The sequence below is a fragment of the Pelodiscus sinensis genome, chromosome 5, assembly GCF_049634645.1.
Source record: "Pelodiscus sinensis isolate JC-2024 chromosome 5, ASM4963464v1, whole genome shotgun sequence".
Taxonomy (NCBI): Eukaryota; Metazoa; Chordata; order Testudines; family Trionychidae; genus Pelodiscus; species Pelodiscus sinensis.
The window spans coordinates 68,037,088-68,057,685 of NC_134715.1; the positions used below are offsets into that span (position 1 = coordinate 68,037,088).

Genomic DNA, 20,598 nt, shown 5'->3' on the forward strand with positions numbered 1-20,598 from the left:
GTAATGGTGAAGATCTCTCAGGAAAAAAATAAGCATTCTAAATGAGTGCAATGTGAAACAATCATAAACATACCAGGTTTCAAAAAGAGCCCTGGAATTAAGGTTAACCACTTTATTGCTAATCTTTGATTCCAGCATCTGTGCTACATGGCATGTGGTGGCATTACATTAATTGCCTTATGTTCTACTTTAATCACAATGAAACATCATTTTTACAGGTACTTAGTGCATAGAATGATGCCAGAGGCAAATTTTGCCTGATGTATGCAAGACAGTAGCAAGTAATTCTGTTTTCTTACAGGAAGAGGAAAGATACTTTCTTAAATTAATGCATCACATTAGTTGATTAATCATAATTCAAATTATCATGCATTTACCAGATATTCTTCTGCAGGCAAGGAAAGGTGTTGCACTATCGGGTGATCAGGCACATCCATGGTACAGGTTATCTGCTCTTGCTTTCCAGAGCAGAGGTCAACAGAGAGAAGTTTTGATGTGCTAAGGTGGTTTCACCAAGAGAAGAAAGAGCTACAATGTGCACCTTTATATCTTGCAGTGTTAGGAAAGAAGGAGCAATGTTTTTCAAAGTATGGGAGACTTCTGGGTTTCCCTGAGTCCCCTAGGGATGGAAGATTCTTCTGAAAGCTTTAAATTATTACTGTCCACACTAGAAAAGCAGTTAAAGATTTCTCCTTTTATTAGCTATAAGTCATGGCTTCCTGCTTCCCCACCAAATGGGCATATTATGAATCCTAGGGCTCCAAGTCTTCCTCCTTATACTGGAGCAAGACAAGGATTGCAGAGTCCAAATGCAAATAATTTTTCAGTCACAAGATGCCAGGATTGTCTCCTCTTTCTCCTCACCCATGAATCAAAAGAAGAAATCCAAATATTCTAAAAGGCCCAAATCAAAGAGAAAAGCACAGTGCTGGACATTTTTCCCAACTTAATACTAGTCCTGCTCATTCACTATGTCATGCCATTAAGGGGCAGAACATTTTTAGAACCTGAATGCGTCTAGTTGGGCACAGACTCAGATGCCGATTCAGAGTTAAACAGAGGATGTGTGTCTCATTCAGGCTCATCGAGCTGGTGGACCAAGTTCTGCTAGATGAAGAATTAAAATGTTAGGTTAGGTAACTGGAATCTGTCTCAAAAAAAGCTGGGATGGGGAAGCCAGGCTGGAATTAATCTCATACATGCTAGTGATCCAGTAGGGTTTCTGCTTCCTGTCCACCCAGTGCTTGCCAGTTTTAAAACAAATCTCATCAAACAGAGATACGTGTGGATTATATCTTAATGAGGCACACACTATACCAAGTGATCATGTTCTAACCGTTACATTGCTGGTCCCACTCCAGTAAAAACTAAACAGCTCTCCTTATCAGATCTCTTCCATCAAATCTTTTTTGCATGGAAGCAAATAAGAGGATGTGTTGTATAGTAAGAATTATCAGAGAGCAAATGGAAAGAAGCACTAGTTTTAAAGAAGAAAATACCAAAAATTATGGTCTGCTGCTGCCTAAATTATAATAAAGGGTATGAACTTTAATGTACCAAAACAAATGAAATCTTATTGGCTTCTTTGAATGGTGGGGAGAGGCAGCCTTTTAAGCTGTCTTTTGATGAAAGACACCTGAATAAAATCTCTAAAGAACCTGTGTGCTGCCAGTGATTTCTGAGGCTTCCTTTCACATTCCAGTAAAGATCTACTTATCAACTTCCTTCATGCAAATTACACTTTGTAAATCGAGCATTGTGTTTTGATTATTTTTTTTAACCTGAAGTCACAAGGGACATGTTGAATTAGAATTACTTTTGGTTGGAGTTGAAAATGTATTATAGTAGTTAAAAATCCCCAGAGAAAGGTTTTTAATAGCACTTCACTGGATTTATTCAGTTGTTGGAATGACAGTCGATATTTGCGGTACAAAATATCAATAAAAGTAAAATGCCCATTAATATTTAGCGTATGTTACAGGATGTGATTTCATCAGCTATATATTCAATATTTGTTTCAAAAAGAGCTACTCACTACTTTGAAAACTGTGCTGTCTGGAAAAATATTTTTTTGTTTTTTAAAAAAAGAGGGCTTCCTACTATAATGCCTTTTAATTTACAGAATAATTAACGTAATTTAATTTAATGTTAAGAAAAACATATTGCACAAAAACAAACTGATTAGCAAAAGATACAACCTCTATCCATCACCTTGTTTGTGATCCCTAAAGTAGAGGAGAGAATCATTTTCTGTTACACTTTCAGAATACCCAGTGTAGGGGGATTCTCTGCCACTGTAAAGTTCTTCCTAGCTTGGCATCCAAGAGAGAGAAAATGGTCTGTGGATGAATGAAGGAAGAGGGAATTATGATGGACCAGAGTTCCACTACGCTTGGGGGTGTGTCTACACTCAGGAGCGGCCCGAGGCGGCAGTGCCCTAGGCGGCAGCCGAGTCCACCTATAGTCATGGGCTGCCCCTGTCTACACTGCACCCGTAGTTTGAAATAAGGGGGCGTTGGAACAGCGAACTCATTATATTTCAAAACAGGCATGCTCAAAAGACATGAATCTCCGGTAACCCAAAATAGCGCTGCAGTGTAGACATAACCCTGATGCCCTGCTGGCATCTATTACATGTGTAAGCTCAGAGCATTAGTAAGAGTAAGGCCCCTTTCTACTCTTAACTTCCACGATGGCCCAGTGGCCCAGGATCAGGGAGTGGTTGGTGATTCGCTGTGACTGCCTATACACTCAGACACACTGGAGAATGAAAATCTCTGCTCTCTGATTGGATGAGTATAACTCTACCAGATTTCCAGTGCAAATACCCATGTTTATGAATTTAAAACTCACTTTTCCATGAATATTCTCTAACATTAACTTACAATTTCCTTCTTTCCTGTAAACTCATTTGCCCTGTCATCTATAGACGTGAACACAAAGGGTGAGAAAACAGTTAAAGAAAATGCAGTTATTTTATTCATGTGAATATTCACAGAACAAACGAGATATTTGCCTGAGAGGTAAATGGGACAAATTTCAAGCAGCTGTTTTGCTCCTAACCACTGTCAGTGCTCTGCAGCCACCCCCTTTCACTGTTCTGCACTCTTTCAGAGAGCAACCGTGAAACTGAAATGAACTGATCTGTTTTGCTTACATACCAAAGAGGGGGAAGGAAATGGGAGGGTTCAAAAGTGCATAACTTCATATGGAATATGGAGATTACATGAAACATTTTTTGATCTTTTCTGAGTTCTTTTTCAACTAACAAAGAAAATCTTGATTTAGCAAATATAGCTGAATTAATAATAAAACTCATCTGCCATGTTCTCACATGCTATATTTTCTTTCATAAAATAGCTCTCAACTTTGGCAGTATCTAAACATCATACGATAAAGTAGTTCTGGATAATCATTTCTAAGAGATTAGTCACTAAACTTTGACCTAGCATCTGCCTTTCTCCAGCAATTTTAAGCATCAACATGACAAACTAAAGTCTTGTTTTGAGTAAATGTGTGGAGCTATGGTTTATCTGCTGTCATGGAAGGACCAGCATTTTCAAGATTTTATTTTTTCATATGAATAAATGTTTTCCTTTCCCTCACAACTCTAGAATGATGAGAACCTGACATCTATTCCCCACCCCCCAAACACACACACATGCAGACACATACTGACAATTGCTAGCAGCCTCATCATAATCTGTCAATGTGTATTGTTAATCTTTTTAGTTTTACAAGCATGACATGATGGTTCCTGTCACTTACAATTTGTTTTAATTATTCCTTAGGTCTCCTGTTATGGCTGGAGGTCTGTTTGCTGTTGACCGAAAGTGGTTTTGGGAGCTGGGTGGCTATGATCCAGGATTAGAAATATGGGGAGGAGAGCAGTATGAAATCTCCTTTAAGGTAAACCATCAAGTCACTTCCATTTAATACTTATTTACTCTGTTTGATATGACTCTAAAGGGTTGTGTCTTAAAAAAAGGAAAAAGAAGGCTGTTTTTAATAGGTGTTCTCAGGAACAGCTGAATGACTTCCATAACTGTGTTGTGTTCATGTTACTTTGAATCAGCTTTATATGAGAACAAAATAAGATTGGAGGGCAAGAGAATCTCACCTGATAAATGGACAGGCAGGTTGTTCAGATATATCAATCTGCATTCTGTATACTTAAGTTATTTCAGAAACAAATGTAAACTTCCAATAATATCTGTCACATCTCTTCCATGATTACATACGTTTTTATTTGACCATTTCCCATTTTCCTGTTATTTGTCATTGTGAAGATTATAATTGGAATGCAGTCCATTCCTCTTTCTACGGAAACCATGGTAACGGCACTGGAAGTTCAGGTACTAAATTGACCCAGCCTGTTTTGTTCAAGCAACAAATTTTTTGGAAAATGTCAGAGTCCTATTTCAGTCATATCTCCTCATTCATCTAATAACTGTATATTGACCTTAGGTTCCCTGTCCCTCCTTATTAGCATTAAAAATAACTTTAAACCAGATTTTGTAGCATTTGACTAGAAGGAAAGAAAAACAACTTTCTGTTAGTAGATGTTCAACAACAGCAGACAGGCTCCTGTTTTCCATGGAGTAGTGAAAGGGAAAATAATATCAGTGCAGAGAGAGAGAGAAATAATTTTTAATATATAGATCATTAACTGATATTAGTACTCAGGATTGGGAACACTGAAGAATAGACCTAAATTAATCTTGAAAGCAAAGATTAGTCTTGGAATTGATCAGTTGTGACCATATTGGATAATTCTTTAGAGCACAGATTCCTGTGAGCAGGAATAAATAGGAATTGTCCAAAACAAATCTCAACCACTCCAACAAGTGAAAATAAAAGTTCTAAAACTACCTGATATACTAATTTGATTTGCTGTCCCTCTATTATATCCAGGGCTCGACAATCTATGTAATCTACTCGCTCGTGGCGAGTAGATTACATCCCGGAAGAGCCGGGTTCGGGCTACCAGTTTGAGTAACTATATTTATCAGCCACCATGGGCTCCAGGCCAAGGGGTGTGTGTGGGTGTGTGGGTGGAGGGTGGGGGGGGGTATATCTCCACACCCCCAGAAGAGTTTTCACTGAAACATCAACTAGACACTATATTTTCTGCACTTCCTGTTCTAAATTACCCTTAATAGTCCTGTGTAGAGTTAACTGTCTGATTTCACCTCAGGCTTAACTGCATGACAATTAGAGGTCACAAAGTTGAAACTATGGTGTCAAATTTTAATTTTCTCCTAGTTTGGCATATTCAGATGTAGAGCTTTGGGTCAGACCTATCACTAATTTCAGTGACAGATAAAGAGATAGCTATATATTATATATAAATTGGTTTGTATAAACCTTTGCAATCACCCAGATTTTTAAAAGTTAGCCTGACACTTGTTTCTCAGTTTGCCCTTTTGTTAGTGTCAGTCTCGGTGTAACACTAGCACTGATGACAGAAGTTATCACGACTCTGATTTCATTTTGATTAACTGTCATTTCAGAATCAGAGTGTACTAGCATAATGGGTGGTTCTGGGGGGAGAGGGAATAGTGCCCGGTGTCTTACACATATTAACTCTTCAAAAACATTTCTTCATAACATACAGTTTGTTTTTTCTAACAGCATAACCCAAGATTATTTTTAATAAAAAGTTATATAGAATCCTGTTGATACTCTTCCTCATGTGATGAACTTTTTTAAGCTGGTGAACTGCTGGAACAAGACAGATTAGCAAAGCCTCTTTTCAGTAACAAGTAGGAAAATGCTATTTGTGTCCTATATTTACATCTGTTACAACAGAACCCTAAAGCTGTCATTTCCAAAATAAGTGTCCAAAATCTTTATAAGATAACACAAATGCATTTCCTGTGTTTGTGAAAGACACTGTAAGCTGTAAATGATTATCCTAAATCATGAGTGAAGGAAATTCTTAAGGCAAAATACTGGCGTAATTGAAAGCGCTCCCAGTCTTTAATGATGCCAGGTATTTGGTCTCTGTGAATTGCTTAAGCTCTCACTACTCATGGAAATAGGCAATCATAAAATTGCTTGCCGAGTGGCAAGATAGTTGCATTTTCCCCTAATAATCGTCAGCCTTTTTAACAGTCATTTCTGTTTTTCCAGTACATACAGCCCAGATCAATAATGGGATCAAATAATGGTAAATAGTATTTGCATAAGACCAGATTGTGATATTCTTTTTTATATTAAGTAAAACCTTACTCTACTAATGGTCTTCTTTATTTTGGTGGGACCAGTGATAAAGTAAGATGCTACTCAGAATGAGTAAAACTATCACAATCTATTCCATGATGATTTGAGTTTCCAAAAAAAAAAAAAAAAAAAAAAAAAAATTGCTAATCCATAGCATCCCCTGTGAGGCTGATTAGTGCTGATAACTTCACTGTATAGTAAACCAATGATTCTTGCAAAAAAAAAACAGGACTGTACAAAACAATAGAAAATATACCCCAAGGATGAATTCTGGTCCTTCTTGAATGTTCAAAAGTATCTTGGGAGGGGTGGAGGGGGGGAGGATTGTCACTCCTCCATACCCTTAACGGGTATCCATTAACTCCCTGTTCCTGTGTTCTCTTCCAGTCTTAGGCTCCTGCTGTTTCCTTCTCCACAACACTACAGTTGGAAGGATCTCTCTTTTATTTGTGCTACAACAGCTATCAAACTCCTCCATCTTTGAATTTACATTTCCAAGCCCAGGGGTCCCTTCCTTTATATTTATTTGTACTGCAGTACCATGTAGGCACATAGAAGATAGTCCTTGTACTGCATTCCTTGAAGTTAAGGGACTTGCCAAGGTCTCTCAAAGCCCAAACCAGCGCCTTAACCTTCAGACCACTGCATCTTATCTCAAGCTTGTCTTTAGGCCTTTCTCTTTGATCCTCTGTATGAAGTGTTCTGTGATGTTCAGTAGGAAGGAGCCAATAAACTATAATTTAGTGAAATGTTTCCAAAATGGTAGGAGCCAACCCACAGTGGATGACAGGAAGGTTCTAGAAAGGTTGCCACATCCATATCCAGGTTAATCTATCACTGGACCCCAGGCAAACATGCACTTCTACCAGGGTTCAGGGGAGGGTTGGAAAGTGAGCCCATGCACATCCCATGTTCTGCCCTCAGTGGCAGCTCCTGCTTTGTGGGACTAGGCCTAGCTCCCACTCCAGGCCTTGCTACTGGAGCACAAGGTCACAGCACCACTCAGGTTTGGCCTGGCTGGAAAACTTCTTTCCCCTCTGCATCAGACCTGGATTAGATCTGACGTGCCATAGCAGAGATTGCATATGTATAATGGCAAGTTGCCAAAAAGATAAAATGCTGTTGGTGGGTCAACTCAGTAAAAAGTTTAGGACCTGCTGCATCATAAAATGTCCTTGTTCTGAGCTGTCTAATTTAAAATGTCTAGTTTTGTTGGGGGAAGAGCAGGATTACCATGACTATGGATCACATTCATTGCTATTATAAGAGACATTAGGGAACTTCAGAACTTTATTTCTTGCTAGTTAAGCAAACAGAGTCATCAACTTTGTGACAGCGTGGGGGAGTTTCAGGCTAGCAGAACTCCTTTTGTGGCACACTAGAGGTCTTCAGTATTTAACACAGAAGATTTCAAGTTCTTTCTCCAATTTCTCATAGCATTTAGTTCAGGTGGCATAAATATGTACATTCTACAGGTACAAGATCTTCCCAAGAAAATATAAAAATTCCTTTTGGCTTTCTGAAGCTAACCAATAAACAGGAACAGATGCTAAATGTCCTGAAAGGAACCTAAGATTTATTCCAATCATACTACAAAATGCACCTCAGGTGCAGCACAGCACTTTCATGTTGAATTTTATATCTATCAAATACAAGCCTAACATCAAGTGTTATTTCCTCCTAAATGTTATTGCTGCAGTGTATCTCAGAGCCTTTTCCTAATTCCTTTTCTTTTCTTTTTTTAATTGATATCCTACAGCATCAAAAAAATGCACTGTATGTGTCTACTTCCACACTCATCACATATGTTATAGTCATAAGACAACTAGATCAGTTTTTGCTTCCTCACATTAAATTTGTGCTCCATGAAGAGGAGCTTACCTTCCACTGAATTTATCCGCTAAGCTGCCATCTTTTCCAAGAGCCAGCCTTAATCCTTTCATTGTCTTCAAGTGTCCTAGAAACAGTGTCACAATGGTAGTTGTAAATTAATGTTTCCTCCTGGGCATCACCTTGTGGCCTGGGGGGCCACCCCTTTCCTCAGTTTCCCTCTTGGCTAACCCAAAGGACTCCACTTCAGGCTTTTACTTAACCAGTACTGTTCCTGGGAATCCATTTATTACAGAAACCTTGTGCAAATAGTTTATAACAGAAGTCCCAAAACAGAGTTCATATTACCCCATGCACATGGTCCTTGTTCTCACCATATCCCAGTGCCTTCAGTTGCAAACTAGGTTCCTGTCTGTCTTCTTCCGTCCCTTTGCCAGGTCAACCGCTCCAACCCTTCCATCTAGGGTGCAACTTGCTTTTCCCAGAGAAGTCCCACAGCCTCTCTCTGGTGGGAACAACCTTGCCAGGAAAGCATCCCTCACTTCCCCTGACCCTCTCATTGCTCTCTTCTTTAGATCCAGCTCTCCAAAAAGGAGATATCATTGGGTAGTCCCTCATCTCCTCCCCACTTCTTTCAGACCTCTCTGGCCCTTGTCTCCAGCTCTCCATCTTAGAGCCAGCATGAACTGCCCTATGCAGCTCCCCCTAACTTCAGCTCTCTCCAGCTTTGGCTCAGGAACAAACTTCTCTTGTTGCTTTCCTGCCTTCAGCCATCTTCTAGGAGTCACCTTCTGTCTCTGATTGCTCTCTTGTCCTCTCTGATTCACTTCTGCTTTGACTCTTGACTAACCTTTTGTAGACTACCAGGTGCTGTCCCACACTTTGAATTGGCCAAGCTGGTGGTATCTGGACTGAAACAGGAGAGATTAGCCCAGTATCAGCTAATGGGCAAGCTGCTCTATTATAGTAATAAATTATATAAAACTTACTTGCATAGTGTCATTGATGTGCTAGGTTATTTGCAGATAGCTACCTTACTCCAAAGAGCTTACCGTTTGATAAAATGACATAGGGTACATCTACACTGCACGGCTATTTCAGGATACACAAGCAGCCCGTTATTTCAAAATATTTTTCAAAATAACAGATACGCTATTTCGCCATCCCAGTAAACCTCATCACATGAGGATTACGGGATGGCTCGAAATCGCGTGTTATTTCTTAATCTGGCATTGTGTAGACAAGCCAAATTTCAAAATAAGTTATTCTGAAATAGATTTGAAATAAGATATGCAATTTGCATAGCGTAAATTGCATATCTTATTTCGGGTTCAGGGTGCTGTGTAGACACACTCCTGCAGATAAGAATTGGCAGGAAGGGAAATAGCATGATTGAATAATAAAGTTAAACACATTTTGTTAGGGTCATTATTTCTTCATAGTTTGGGGGTTTATTTGTATGTTTGTGCACATGTTTTTCAGTAAATTAGGAGAGTTGAGAGTTTGTGGGCAAGGTCTTATGGTCCTTGATAAGGATGTTTTAAGAAAGGACGTATAGGCAGAAACAGTGTAAATAAGGTGAACTGGCAAGCAGCAGCAGAGAAAAAACCTCTCAGTTGTAATTATTGTGGGGGAGTTTCTGATTCTTCTGGACAATCATGAAATTGAAAATAATGTCACTTTTTTTCTGCTGTATCTGGAAAAAGCCAGATACAACTGTGAGCAGGCAGTAGAGAATACAAGACAAACAGGGAAGTTGTAGAGGACTGGGAAAAAATCTTTCCATTTCAGTAGCCAGAAAGTTGAGAAAGGGGGTAAAATAGTAGAAAGAGAACTAAGGTTGCAATTTAATAAAGACCCCTCATCCTCTGAGCAATGGGAAGCTATAGGATAAGAGGTCAGAAAAGAGAGAGAATACTCCTTCTGTGTTCCAAAAGTCATTATTTTGGATGGGTAGGGAATCATATTTATCAGGCACATTCTAGTTGGAGGCTAATAGAGAAGAGGGTGCCCCTGAACAGCATACAAGGCAGCACTGTGTTGGTAACTATCCACTTACTCAGCTGCTATATACAGTATGTTTTGCCCATTGCAGAGTTCACTACACCCAGCAAAATCACCATTATCCTATACCTTGGCTCTATATGTCTTTATAGACCTTCATTTTTCCTGTACATCCTGATTTAAGGTGACTGTGGTGATGAGCATGTGTTATTGCTAGCTGCTCTATTTCTTTCATTAGTCTGAGAGACCGACTGGGCCAGGTGTGGGCACCGCTGTGGGCATTAGCTCAGGGCAAATTGCTCAAAACCAGGGCTACTGAGAGCACTCGACTAGAGACATTTCCCAAATAGGCCACAAAACAGAGCACTTCAACCACCAATCTGGCCAGCAGGAAGCCTCATGAGCAAAACCCCTCAGGCACTTGAGCTCTCCCTGTGCCACAGTCAGTCCCGGGCACCTTACATAGAGGTGAGAGGCTATAAAACCCGATCTCACCAACTCTGAACAGATCCTCCCAGTCCCAAAGAACCAGCCACAGTCCCTGGTCAAGTTACTCTTTAGATCTTACCCACAAGAGCACACTGAGTCAATCCGCTAGAATCTAAAATCTAAATGTTTATTAATAAAAGAAAGAAAAGGTTGAGAGCAAGATTGTTAAGGAGAATACATTACATTCATCAATAGCCAAGTTCTTGATGCTGGCTCTTAGCAGAGATGTTTCAAACTGCTAGCTTAAAAGTCCCTGGTGTACATCCTGTATTAGGATGGGTCAGCAATCCTTTCTGGCTCTCTGTCCCTAGCAAGTTTGCATCTGGAATCAGTACCAAGACTCAACACAAGATGGAGACAGCATCATTGCACTTTTATATTCCTGGTGTCTCCCAGACTGGAGATGGTCACACGATCAAATGACCTGACTGTGTTTCACATGCCAGCACCCATGAGGTACTGCTAGTCTGCCGGCTTCTAGACGCACTCCTAACGTGTGTATTGGCCATTCAGAGAGCCATTGTCCATAAAGCATTGCTAGTTAACACAGCCATTCACTAAACAATCCTTCTTCACAAAACGCAGTCCTGGCCCATTGCAGTCCTGGCCCATTGCTTGCTCCCAGACAGAGAACATTTACAATACAAGAACAGAGCCTGTATTCATAACTTTACATACAAAAATCATACAAGTACATAAGTATCATACATAGAATCAGAAGAGCATAAGCTTTCATTTGACACCTCATATGACCCACTTTGTACAGAATTTGTGGCAAACACCATCCATGGGTGCAACAGTGATCTGCTTGCTCACTTTAAAATCGAATAACGTGACAGTCTGCCAGTATTAATGGCATATGACTTATCCCTTTTGTTGTAATGGTCTTATATGCATTTGATGCATGCTGTTTGGTGCACAAGCAGTCTGGGACAGTTTTAATTTTGCAATCTGCTCTCTGGGAGGAATATTTAGAGTAGTCAAAGGGCATAGTGAACAGATGTCTTAACTACGGTACCTTTTTCTGATGGTGCATGCTACTTATTTTCATCATTAATTATCTGGTTTCCATACATCCTCCATTGTTGTTGTTGTTTTTTTAGTGAGAATATAATAGCTCTGGGTTATTTTCCTGGCTCTTACTCAAGTTAATGGCAAAACTCCCAGTGACATCAGTAGGACCAGCATGTCATCCCTGTTGTCTATGTATTGTGTTCTGTTTTTCCCTAGATTACAAGCACATGAGGTCTTCTACCTCATGTGTGCAGAACACATTGAATGCAGGGACTCTGTTTTGTCTTTCACCTTTCCTTGCTACTGGGTTCATGTTCTCAGAGTGATCCCTTCAAATGTTTATGAAGTGTACTACTACAGCTTTCACCCAGTGTCGATACAGAATATACTGTGATAGTGACCACGCTTTACTTCTCTGTGAAGTTAGGTGTCTTTATACACTTGCCTTACTGAGTACAGATTGCAGATTCTGCACTGTAGTGTTTGGAGAATGAGAACTCTTAAAAAGTCAAGTTCTTCTATTCTAGAACTTTTCCAAAAGTTTGACTATTTCCCCAAAATAATCTATCATGACAATGAGGTGGTTGGGGGAAGGAATTTAATGGAAATTTTGCACTATACAGGCAGTCCCCGGGTTACATGGATCCAACTTACATCGGATCCCTACTTACAAACTGGGTGAGGCAACCCCGCACTAGCTGCTTCCCCCCAGCAGACCAGGGAGACGCGAAGCTAGCGTCCCCCCCAGCAGACCAGGGAGACGCGGAGCGGCTTTTCTCAGCAGACACATCAGCTTGAGAATAAAGGACTGAGGGAAGTGAGGTGTGGGAGAATAAAACTGAGCTCTGGAGAAATGTTTGGCTAGAGTTTCCCCTACAATATATACCAGTTCCGACTTACATACAAATTCAACTTAAGAACAAACCTACAGTCCCTATCTTGTACGTAACCCGGGGACTGCCTGTACAAAACAGTTTTTCTAACTTAGATAACCAAGGATTATTAATCTCAAATCTTTTGCTCTGAAGCCTTCAAAAACTGAATACCTCAACATTACTCTATGGCTGCCATTCTCCATCTGTGACATTCCCTTTTTCCATAGCTAATGATTTCCTTTTTCTCTTTCTGCACGCGAGGGTGCTTTTGTTTGTTGATGATTTCAGAATTTGGAGTCTGAAAATGCTTAGACTGCAAGTGTTCTGAACAGAAAAATAGCAGAATAGTGAGTGTTGTGTTTACAGAACAATTTTCAGGGTCAGGGTACTAAGAAAGTTGTTTTGCCAGGATAATGAGAAGCGAAGTGATTTTACTACTTGACATATTCAGCGGGGTATTGCATGATTGTGGCAGTCCCAGTACTAAGTCTACAAGTGAATTTTGAACCCTTAGAGCGTGTTTAGTTTTAAAATCTATGTATATGTTCTGCTCTCCTATTTACTGTCATCTTTGATGCTTCCAGTAACCTGTTAGCAGAAAATCAAAATATACACTTTTAAATCAGTACAAGAATGAGTTGATCCATTTTGTCAACATGTTACATTAGTAATCCGTTTAGCAGACAAATTGAAATATAGCAGGTCTCATGTCACTGAAGTACATAAAATCACATCTATCAGAGTTGCTGGGCGGGTTTCCACTGTGCCTATTGCATGATTCACAGTCTCTGTCTCTGACAGAAACATCTGTTAAAAGCTAGCAACATTAAAGCCCCTGTGAAGAATGAAATTGCTCATAGCTCACCATGCTGGAGCACATGCATCTGTGGCCTGATTTTGAGAGGTGCCATGCACTTACAGCTCCACAGACTTGTGGTTGCCCAGCAGTTGTGTAAATCAGGCCCTTAAATGTTGACCATGAATATTCCAACTGACGCACTTACTTTCAATATCAGAAACTTGCACTAATGATGACACATTCTGTATGTCTGCTTTTGGTTAGGTTACCTATTTTGATGTTTCAGTTTTGGTTAGCAAAGTACATTCAAGATAAGAACTAAGCTTTGTATTGATTATATGCTATTGATTGTAGACTAAGGGTTTAACCTGAGTTTAACTTCTAAATGATCACCTGATTTATATGTTTAACTGAATATAGTCAATGTGAGACTCCTTGTGAAAATACAGCCCTATTCGAATTCAGATCATACATTAAGTAAGCATATTAAGAATTTGGAAATTCTTGGATTAAAACATCTTGCTTATGTTGTGAAAAGCAGTAGACACAGTAGCTACTATTCTTTATAGATTGTACTTTTTTAATGTGTACTTTTTGCTGAGTGAGACTCCAAGTATCTAAACATGGATTTTCCCTCATCTTCCATTCCTTGACATTCAGAATGTAAAGGACTGTCACTAAGGGTACATCTACATAGCGGCACTATTTTGGGATAATGTTATCTCAAAATAACGTTCTGTGCGTCTTAAAAGCACACACGTTATTTCAAAATACATTTGAAATAACGGGCTTGTTATTTCAGCTTCCTGTAAGCCTCATTGCTTGAAGATTAAGGAAGATGCCGGAAAAGCAATTTATTTCAAAATTAGCACTGTGTAGTCTGTGTCAAATTTCAAAATATGCTATTTCAAAATAAGCTATGCAATTTGCGAAGCTCAAATTGCATAGCTTATTTTGAGCTATGCACTAATGTGTAGACGCACCCTAAGAGGCATGGTGCAGAATGGTTTAGGATTTTATTTCTCTGCAGGCATTCAGTTGTCATTGTTTGGTTTTTTGTTTGCTTCTTAGGTTTGGATGTGTGGAGGTGGTATGTTTGATGTTCCGTGTTCTAGAGTTGGACACATCTACAGAAAGTACGTCCCTTATAAAGTTCCATCTGGAACCAGCCTGGCACGAGTGAGTAGCTATTCATTGAAATTTTCCATCTTTAAATGTTCTATAAGTTATCAATCAGTACCTACGGAGTCTGGATGGACCTACAAAGTCTGTAAGTTTCTGGAGAGAATTGAGGGGCTTGTTCAAGTAATGTCAAAAATGGGAAACTAAGAGCACTGCTGTGAGTTTCAGTTAAAATATTTATTAATCCTTAATATTAAGCTTTTCCATTTTAAATGGTTCATTTTATTTACTTTTTATAGCATAAAATGGCTTATTGATGTTTGCCCATCACCACAGGGAATGTCTTATGAGTCATTTTTTTCTTAATAGTGAAAATATGTATGACTGGAAAATAAGTCTCTTGCATTAAGGAGGAGAAGCACTTGACTTCTGTGCTTCAGGTCTACAATCACTGTAATGATTCCACAACCTAGCAGATGATAAGACTAACAAGAGAGACAAGAAAATTAATTCTACCCTATCTGCTAACTGCATGCAGTCAAGCCTTTCTGCTAGTTAAAGTGAGAGAGAAAGTTCTACCCTGAACTTTCAGAAGCTTTCTGAAGCTACCAGAGCATGCATGCTGATAGTAGACACAAAAAGCAGGAGCCCTAATACATGATGGAATAAAAGACATGAGTGAGTTGGTAGAGTAGTATATAAATATGTCAAAGCCACTGCAATCTAGAGTAAATGCTTTGAACAGACTATAGGAAATGCTGTTAAATCTGTGCCTCCATTAAGAATAGTTCTGGCTTGTCCATTTTCACAGTTTTTCCAGGAAGGTGACTTTCCAGAAGTCCTTTTCACATTGTAATTATCTGTCTCTTGCTCTTGGAATCCAAAGAGAAGTTAGACAAATGCCTTAAAACAGGAGATTAGGGAATGAGTTTCCTTTCTCTGTATCAGTCAGAGTAGAATACTCGGATGGCTAAAATGCGCTCTACTCTTAATTGTAACTGTGCAAATCCATCCTTTCTATCTGAAAAAGTATCATATGGCTCAGTCCAACAGTTAATTAGCTTCTGCAGAAGCTCAGCAAAACCCTCTAGCCTGCAGCAATGGTGGCTAATCTGGATTCATTAGCAGAAATAGTTCTCCCCTCCTCCTTTCTTTTTGTACTAAGGCAGCTATGGAATATTACATTAAAATCTTCCATATCATGCAGAATGGAGTCCCTCCCTGCCCATGCATAGGCTTGTTGCCTGACATCACTCAGAATTGATAAGCATATTCTGGGAATGTACTGCTAGCCTAGTAGGGAACATCCCATCCATTCTGTTTGACTGACTAATAGATCCTAATTCATCACTTGATATTTAGGGGACCCTCTCAGTAGACATTTGTTTTAAGGGGAATTTGGGTCTTTAAGTTTCTAGGCATAGGCAACTGTGCCTGTGGAGAGAGGGTGTACAGTAAGGGGGCAAAAGTGGGTATCCTATTTTGCAATTTAAATTTTGGCAGGGGCACAAAGACATGTCCTCAGTGCTACCATGAGTCACCTATGCTTCCAGGCTCATTTGTAATAGGTTATCAAACAGTACAGCTGCTTTTATGTATGATGTTCAGGGGCTCAGGGACACCTAGAGCATGTGGATAGGCCTACTTTCTTTTTAGCATTCATATCACTATAAATAAGTAGATAATCTGTCAATCAAGAAAGAGCATTCGGCTCTGATCCAGCAAAGTGCATCAGCATGGCCATAAGTTTATCCCCATTGACTGATTCAAGTCCAAAAGAGAAACAAAGGTTTGGGGAGGCAGTAGAAAACTAAAGCAGTTATCAAGATCATATATAGTCCTTGATTCTGAAACAACTGCCTTATATAGAATTATTAGCTAAATGACACACATGCATTATCTGAATGCTGCAGGTGTTTTTGTATGGCCTATACTCTATTCCCTTCACATGGTTCATTTAAAATTGCTCTCCAGTTCAAGAGCATGTGAGATTGTTTCCACAGTTCAGGGCATTTGCATGTGTTTTCCCCACAGTGGTTGACCAATGATACCCGCTCCCAACTTCCCACTCCTTAGCCATTGCCTTCCTGTGTGAAGGCCTGTGCCCCATAATCTTCTAACTGGGGTATTCCCAGGTTTCACAGTTCCCTGTATTAACAGAGTTATTCTCAGAACAGACAGGCTCCCTGCTTCCTTTCTCTTCAGAGACTGGTAACAGAGTGATTGTCAGTAGTTATAAGCTATCTCACAGTACTTCCTATGCATGCCCAATTCATTCTTAGGTTAAAAAGCATTCCAGGAAAAAAAAAACTATAAAATAACCTTACCTAGGTGCCAATAAGCTAACCAGAATTAACTCGGATCCTGTCAACCTAACTCAAGTATTTTTAAAAATTGTATTATAAGTTTGGTTGATAACAGTAATAGTGTTGATGTTAATAGACTTAAAATTCTGTAAGACGCTTGACTTGGTATCGCATAGTGTGTTGATTAAAAGCTAGAATAAAATTAAATTATTATGGCACACATAATATAGATTGATTAACTGTCTAAATCTCAAAAGGTAATTGTAAACAGGGATCATAATAGGGATGTAAGCGACTAATTGACTATACAATAAGCAAATGCTTCTCAGATAGTTGAGTAGGAACTCGACCAACCCTTCCTCCCTCCCACTCCCCCACCCCTTGCTGCCTCTATCAGAAAGAGGCAGCAAGGGGAGAGCCGGCTTAAAAGCAGGTTCCCACCCCACCCAGCACTGTCTCTGAGGGAGCAGGGGAGGCAGGGGACAGTGCAGAAAGCGCAAAAGGGGATTGAAACCATCCTGATTACGCCAGTCCCACTGCTGCTCCTCTCCTTTTGAAAGGTAAAGTGCTGCCTGCGGCTCCTGTACATTTCAAAGGAAGAGGCACAGACGGGAACCTGCAGTAGTAGAGACTGCATTGCTCTGCACTGGCGTGGGTTCCCGCTGCCTCTCTTCCTTGGAAATATACATGAGCCACAGGTGGCTCCTGTACATTAGGGATGTTAAATATTGGTTAATTGAATACTCAAGTAACCTCATGAAATTGTATCAATTAGTCAACTATTCTATAGCCCCATAGGTAGGGCCAGCAGCGTGAAGTGCCCGGTGGGAGCTGGTCCACGAGGAGAGCCAGTTTAAAAAGCAGCTCCCCTCATGGACCGGCTGCCTGTCGTCCTGTGCTGCTGCTTCTGAGAGAGAGGCAGCAGCACAGGGTGGCAGTAGTCCCTGAGCGGGGCTGCCTACCCACCTGGCTCTTAATTCACTTTAGATGCAGAGCTGAAACAGGGGTAGGTCCCAGACCCAGTGTGAGCTAGGACTGAGCTGGGCTGCCTGTCTGCCCAACTGCTAATACACTTTAAATGCAGAGCTACAGCAGGCATAGGTCCCGGACCTGACGCAAGCCAGGACTGAGCCAGACTGCTGGCCAGCCTGCTAAAAAATGTACTGGCAGAGAGAGGGAAATGCGCGTAGCCTGTAGCATTAACCTATAAGCTTTTGCTTATCAGTAATCGACTATACTATTACATCCCTACTATACATTTCAAAGGGAGAGACACAGTGGGCTAGCGAGCACCCCTCTTATCGACTAGGCAAGTAGTTGATGGAAATTCCATCAACTACTCGATTAGCTGATTAATCAAAAGTTAATATCCCTAGATCATAATCAAGTAAGTGTGTTTCATTTGAGGTCCCACCAGAACTGGTTCTTGGCCCTATGTTTTTTGGCATTTTTATCAATGACCTAGAATAAAACAACAAATCACCATTGATAATATTTGTAGATGACAGAAAATAAAGGGAAGAGTAAATAATAAAGAGGATAGGTCACTGATTGAAAGTGATATGGATCACTTGGTAAACTGGACAAAAGGAAACAATATGTGTTTTAATATAGCTAAAAGTAAACGTACACCTCTAGGAACAAACAATGTAGGTCATACTTACAGATTAGGTGAGACTGTCCCAAGAAGCAGTGATGGGGAGAAAAAGATTTGGGGGGTTATGGCAGGTAATCAGCTGAACACGAGCTTCCAATGTGATCATTTGATCAAAACAGCTAGTATGATCCTGGGATGCATAAGCAGGAGAAATTTTCAACCAGTTTTATCTATAACTTGAAGCCACTCCCTGGTCTGCCTAAAAATCCTGTCTAGAATTCTGAGGGCACAGTGGTGGCTTATAGTCATCTTTGCCATCTCTCCTTCTCCGGACTATGACCAGCACAGGACTGAAGTAAGACATGCTGTGGTCTTAAGATATGTCAAATTTAAGAGGCCCCGTAGCATTACCAAAGAATGTGTATTAGTCTAACAGAAAAGATAATGAAAATAGAAATAATGCAGTTTTATATTTGCATACATACATAGATGAGGATGCAACTAAAAACTAATAATTGTTTTGTTTTGTTTTTAGAGGTCTCTCATAATTTAAGGCCCTAAACTATAGTTTACTACATATCTTGTGCATAAATCTAGCACTGCATCTCACCTCTGGAAGATTCAGCACACAAACTCTTGTTAGTACTTAATATCTGACCAATTTAGATATATATTTTAGGTAACAAATCTAAGGAACTATCCCAAATTGAGGTGTCAGTAGAGGAGGTTTTGGAACAAACTGATAAATTCAACAATAATAATTAACCAGGACCAAATGGTTTTCACCTAAGAGTTGTGAAAGAAATCAGCTATGAAACTGAAGAACTACTAACTGTGGTATGTAATCCTATTCTTATATCAGCCTTTCTACCAAATGAGTGGAGAGTAGATCATGTAATGTCTGTTTAAAAAAAAAAAGATTCCAGAAGAAATCCTGGCAATTACAGATTAGTAAAGCCTAACTTTAGCACCATCCATGCATACTGGTTGAAACTATAGTAACTATAAGTATAGTGACTTATCAGATACATAGATGAACACAGTATGTTGGGGAAGAATCAACACAACTTTTGTAAGAGGAAATAATGCCTCGTCAGTCTATTAGATTTCTTTGAGGAGGTCAACAAGCATGTGGCAAAGGATGATCCTCTTGATATAAGATGGTTGGACATTTAGAAAATCTTTGATAAGGTGCCATACTAAATGGTTCTTCAGCAAAGTAAGCAATCATGGGATAAGGGAGAGTCCTCTCATGAATCAGTAACTGGTTAAAAGATAGGAAACAAAGGTTAGGAATAAATTGTCCATTTTCACAATGGAAAGAGGTACTGTAATTAGTGGAGTCACCCAAGAATCTACACTAAGAATCTACACTGTTCAACATATTCATAAATTATCTGTAAACAATAAGGTAGTAAACTTTGCAGACAATAAAAAATTAATAGTTAAAACCAAAGCTGAGTACAGAGTTACAAGGGGATATCACAAAACTAGGAGACTGGGCAACAAAATGGCAGATAAAATTCAATATTGATAAGTGCAAAGTATTGCATATTAGAAAACACAATCCCAATTATACATATAAAATGATGGGGTCTAAATTATCTGTTGATTCCAAAATCTCTTTCTTGAGTATTATCTTGGATATTTCTCTGAAAACATCTGCTCAGAATGCAGTGATAGTAAAAAGCTATCTAAGCTAGGAACTATTAGGAAAGAGATAGCTACAAAGACAAAAAAAAATATAATGACATTCTATTTAATCTGTGGTGCTCCCACAATTTGAAATCTCTATGCAGATCCTGATAGCTTCATCTCAAAAAAAGATATTAGATTTGGAAAAGGTATAGAGGAGGAAAATGGAATGAATGGAATATGGAACAGCTTGCATATGAGGAGAGATTTAAAAGACTGGGACTTTTCATCTTAGAATAGAATGACTAAGTGGGATATAACAGATCTACAGACTCATGATGATATGGAGAAAGTGAAGAAGGAAGTGTTATTTACCCATTCACATAACACAAAGGGTCACCCAGTGAAATCAATAGGCAGTAAGTTTAAAACAAACATAAGCAAGCTCTTCTTTACACAACATAGTCAACCTGTGAAACTCACTGTCAGGGGATGCAATGGAGGCCAAAACTACACAATCAGAGTAAAAAATAATTAGAGAAGTTCATGGAGGATGGATCCATCAACAGCTGTTAGCCAAGATGGTCAGCAGATAGGATATTGAGCTAGCTGAGCCATTGATCAGACCCTATATACAGGGGCAGATGACTGTTTTGCGGGGCCCCAGGCAGCATAACCCTGCGGGGCCCCCCTTTGCCATGG

The 20,598-nt window shown here is 39.6% G+C and overlaps 1 protein-coding gene across 5 annotated transcripts in view; it reads left to right on the plus strand.

Moving 5' to 3' along the window:
- Positions 1 to 20,598, plus strand: part of GALNTL6 (polypeptide N-acetylgalactosaminyltransferase like 6) — an 837,664-nt gene that overhangs the window by 760,968 nt on the left and 56,098 nt on the right. For all 5 annotated transcript variants that reach the window (XM_075930207.1, XM_075930204.1, XM_075930205.1 and 2 more), the window contains 2 exons: positions 3,792 to 3,909; positions 14,308 to 14,415. In XM_075930207.1, the coding sequence (XP_075786322.1) occupies positions 3,792 to 3,909; positions 14,308 to 14,415 (226 nt within the window). The remainder of the gene's footprint in view (positions 1 to 3,791; positions 3,910 to 14,307; positions 14,416 to 20,598) is intronic.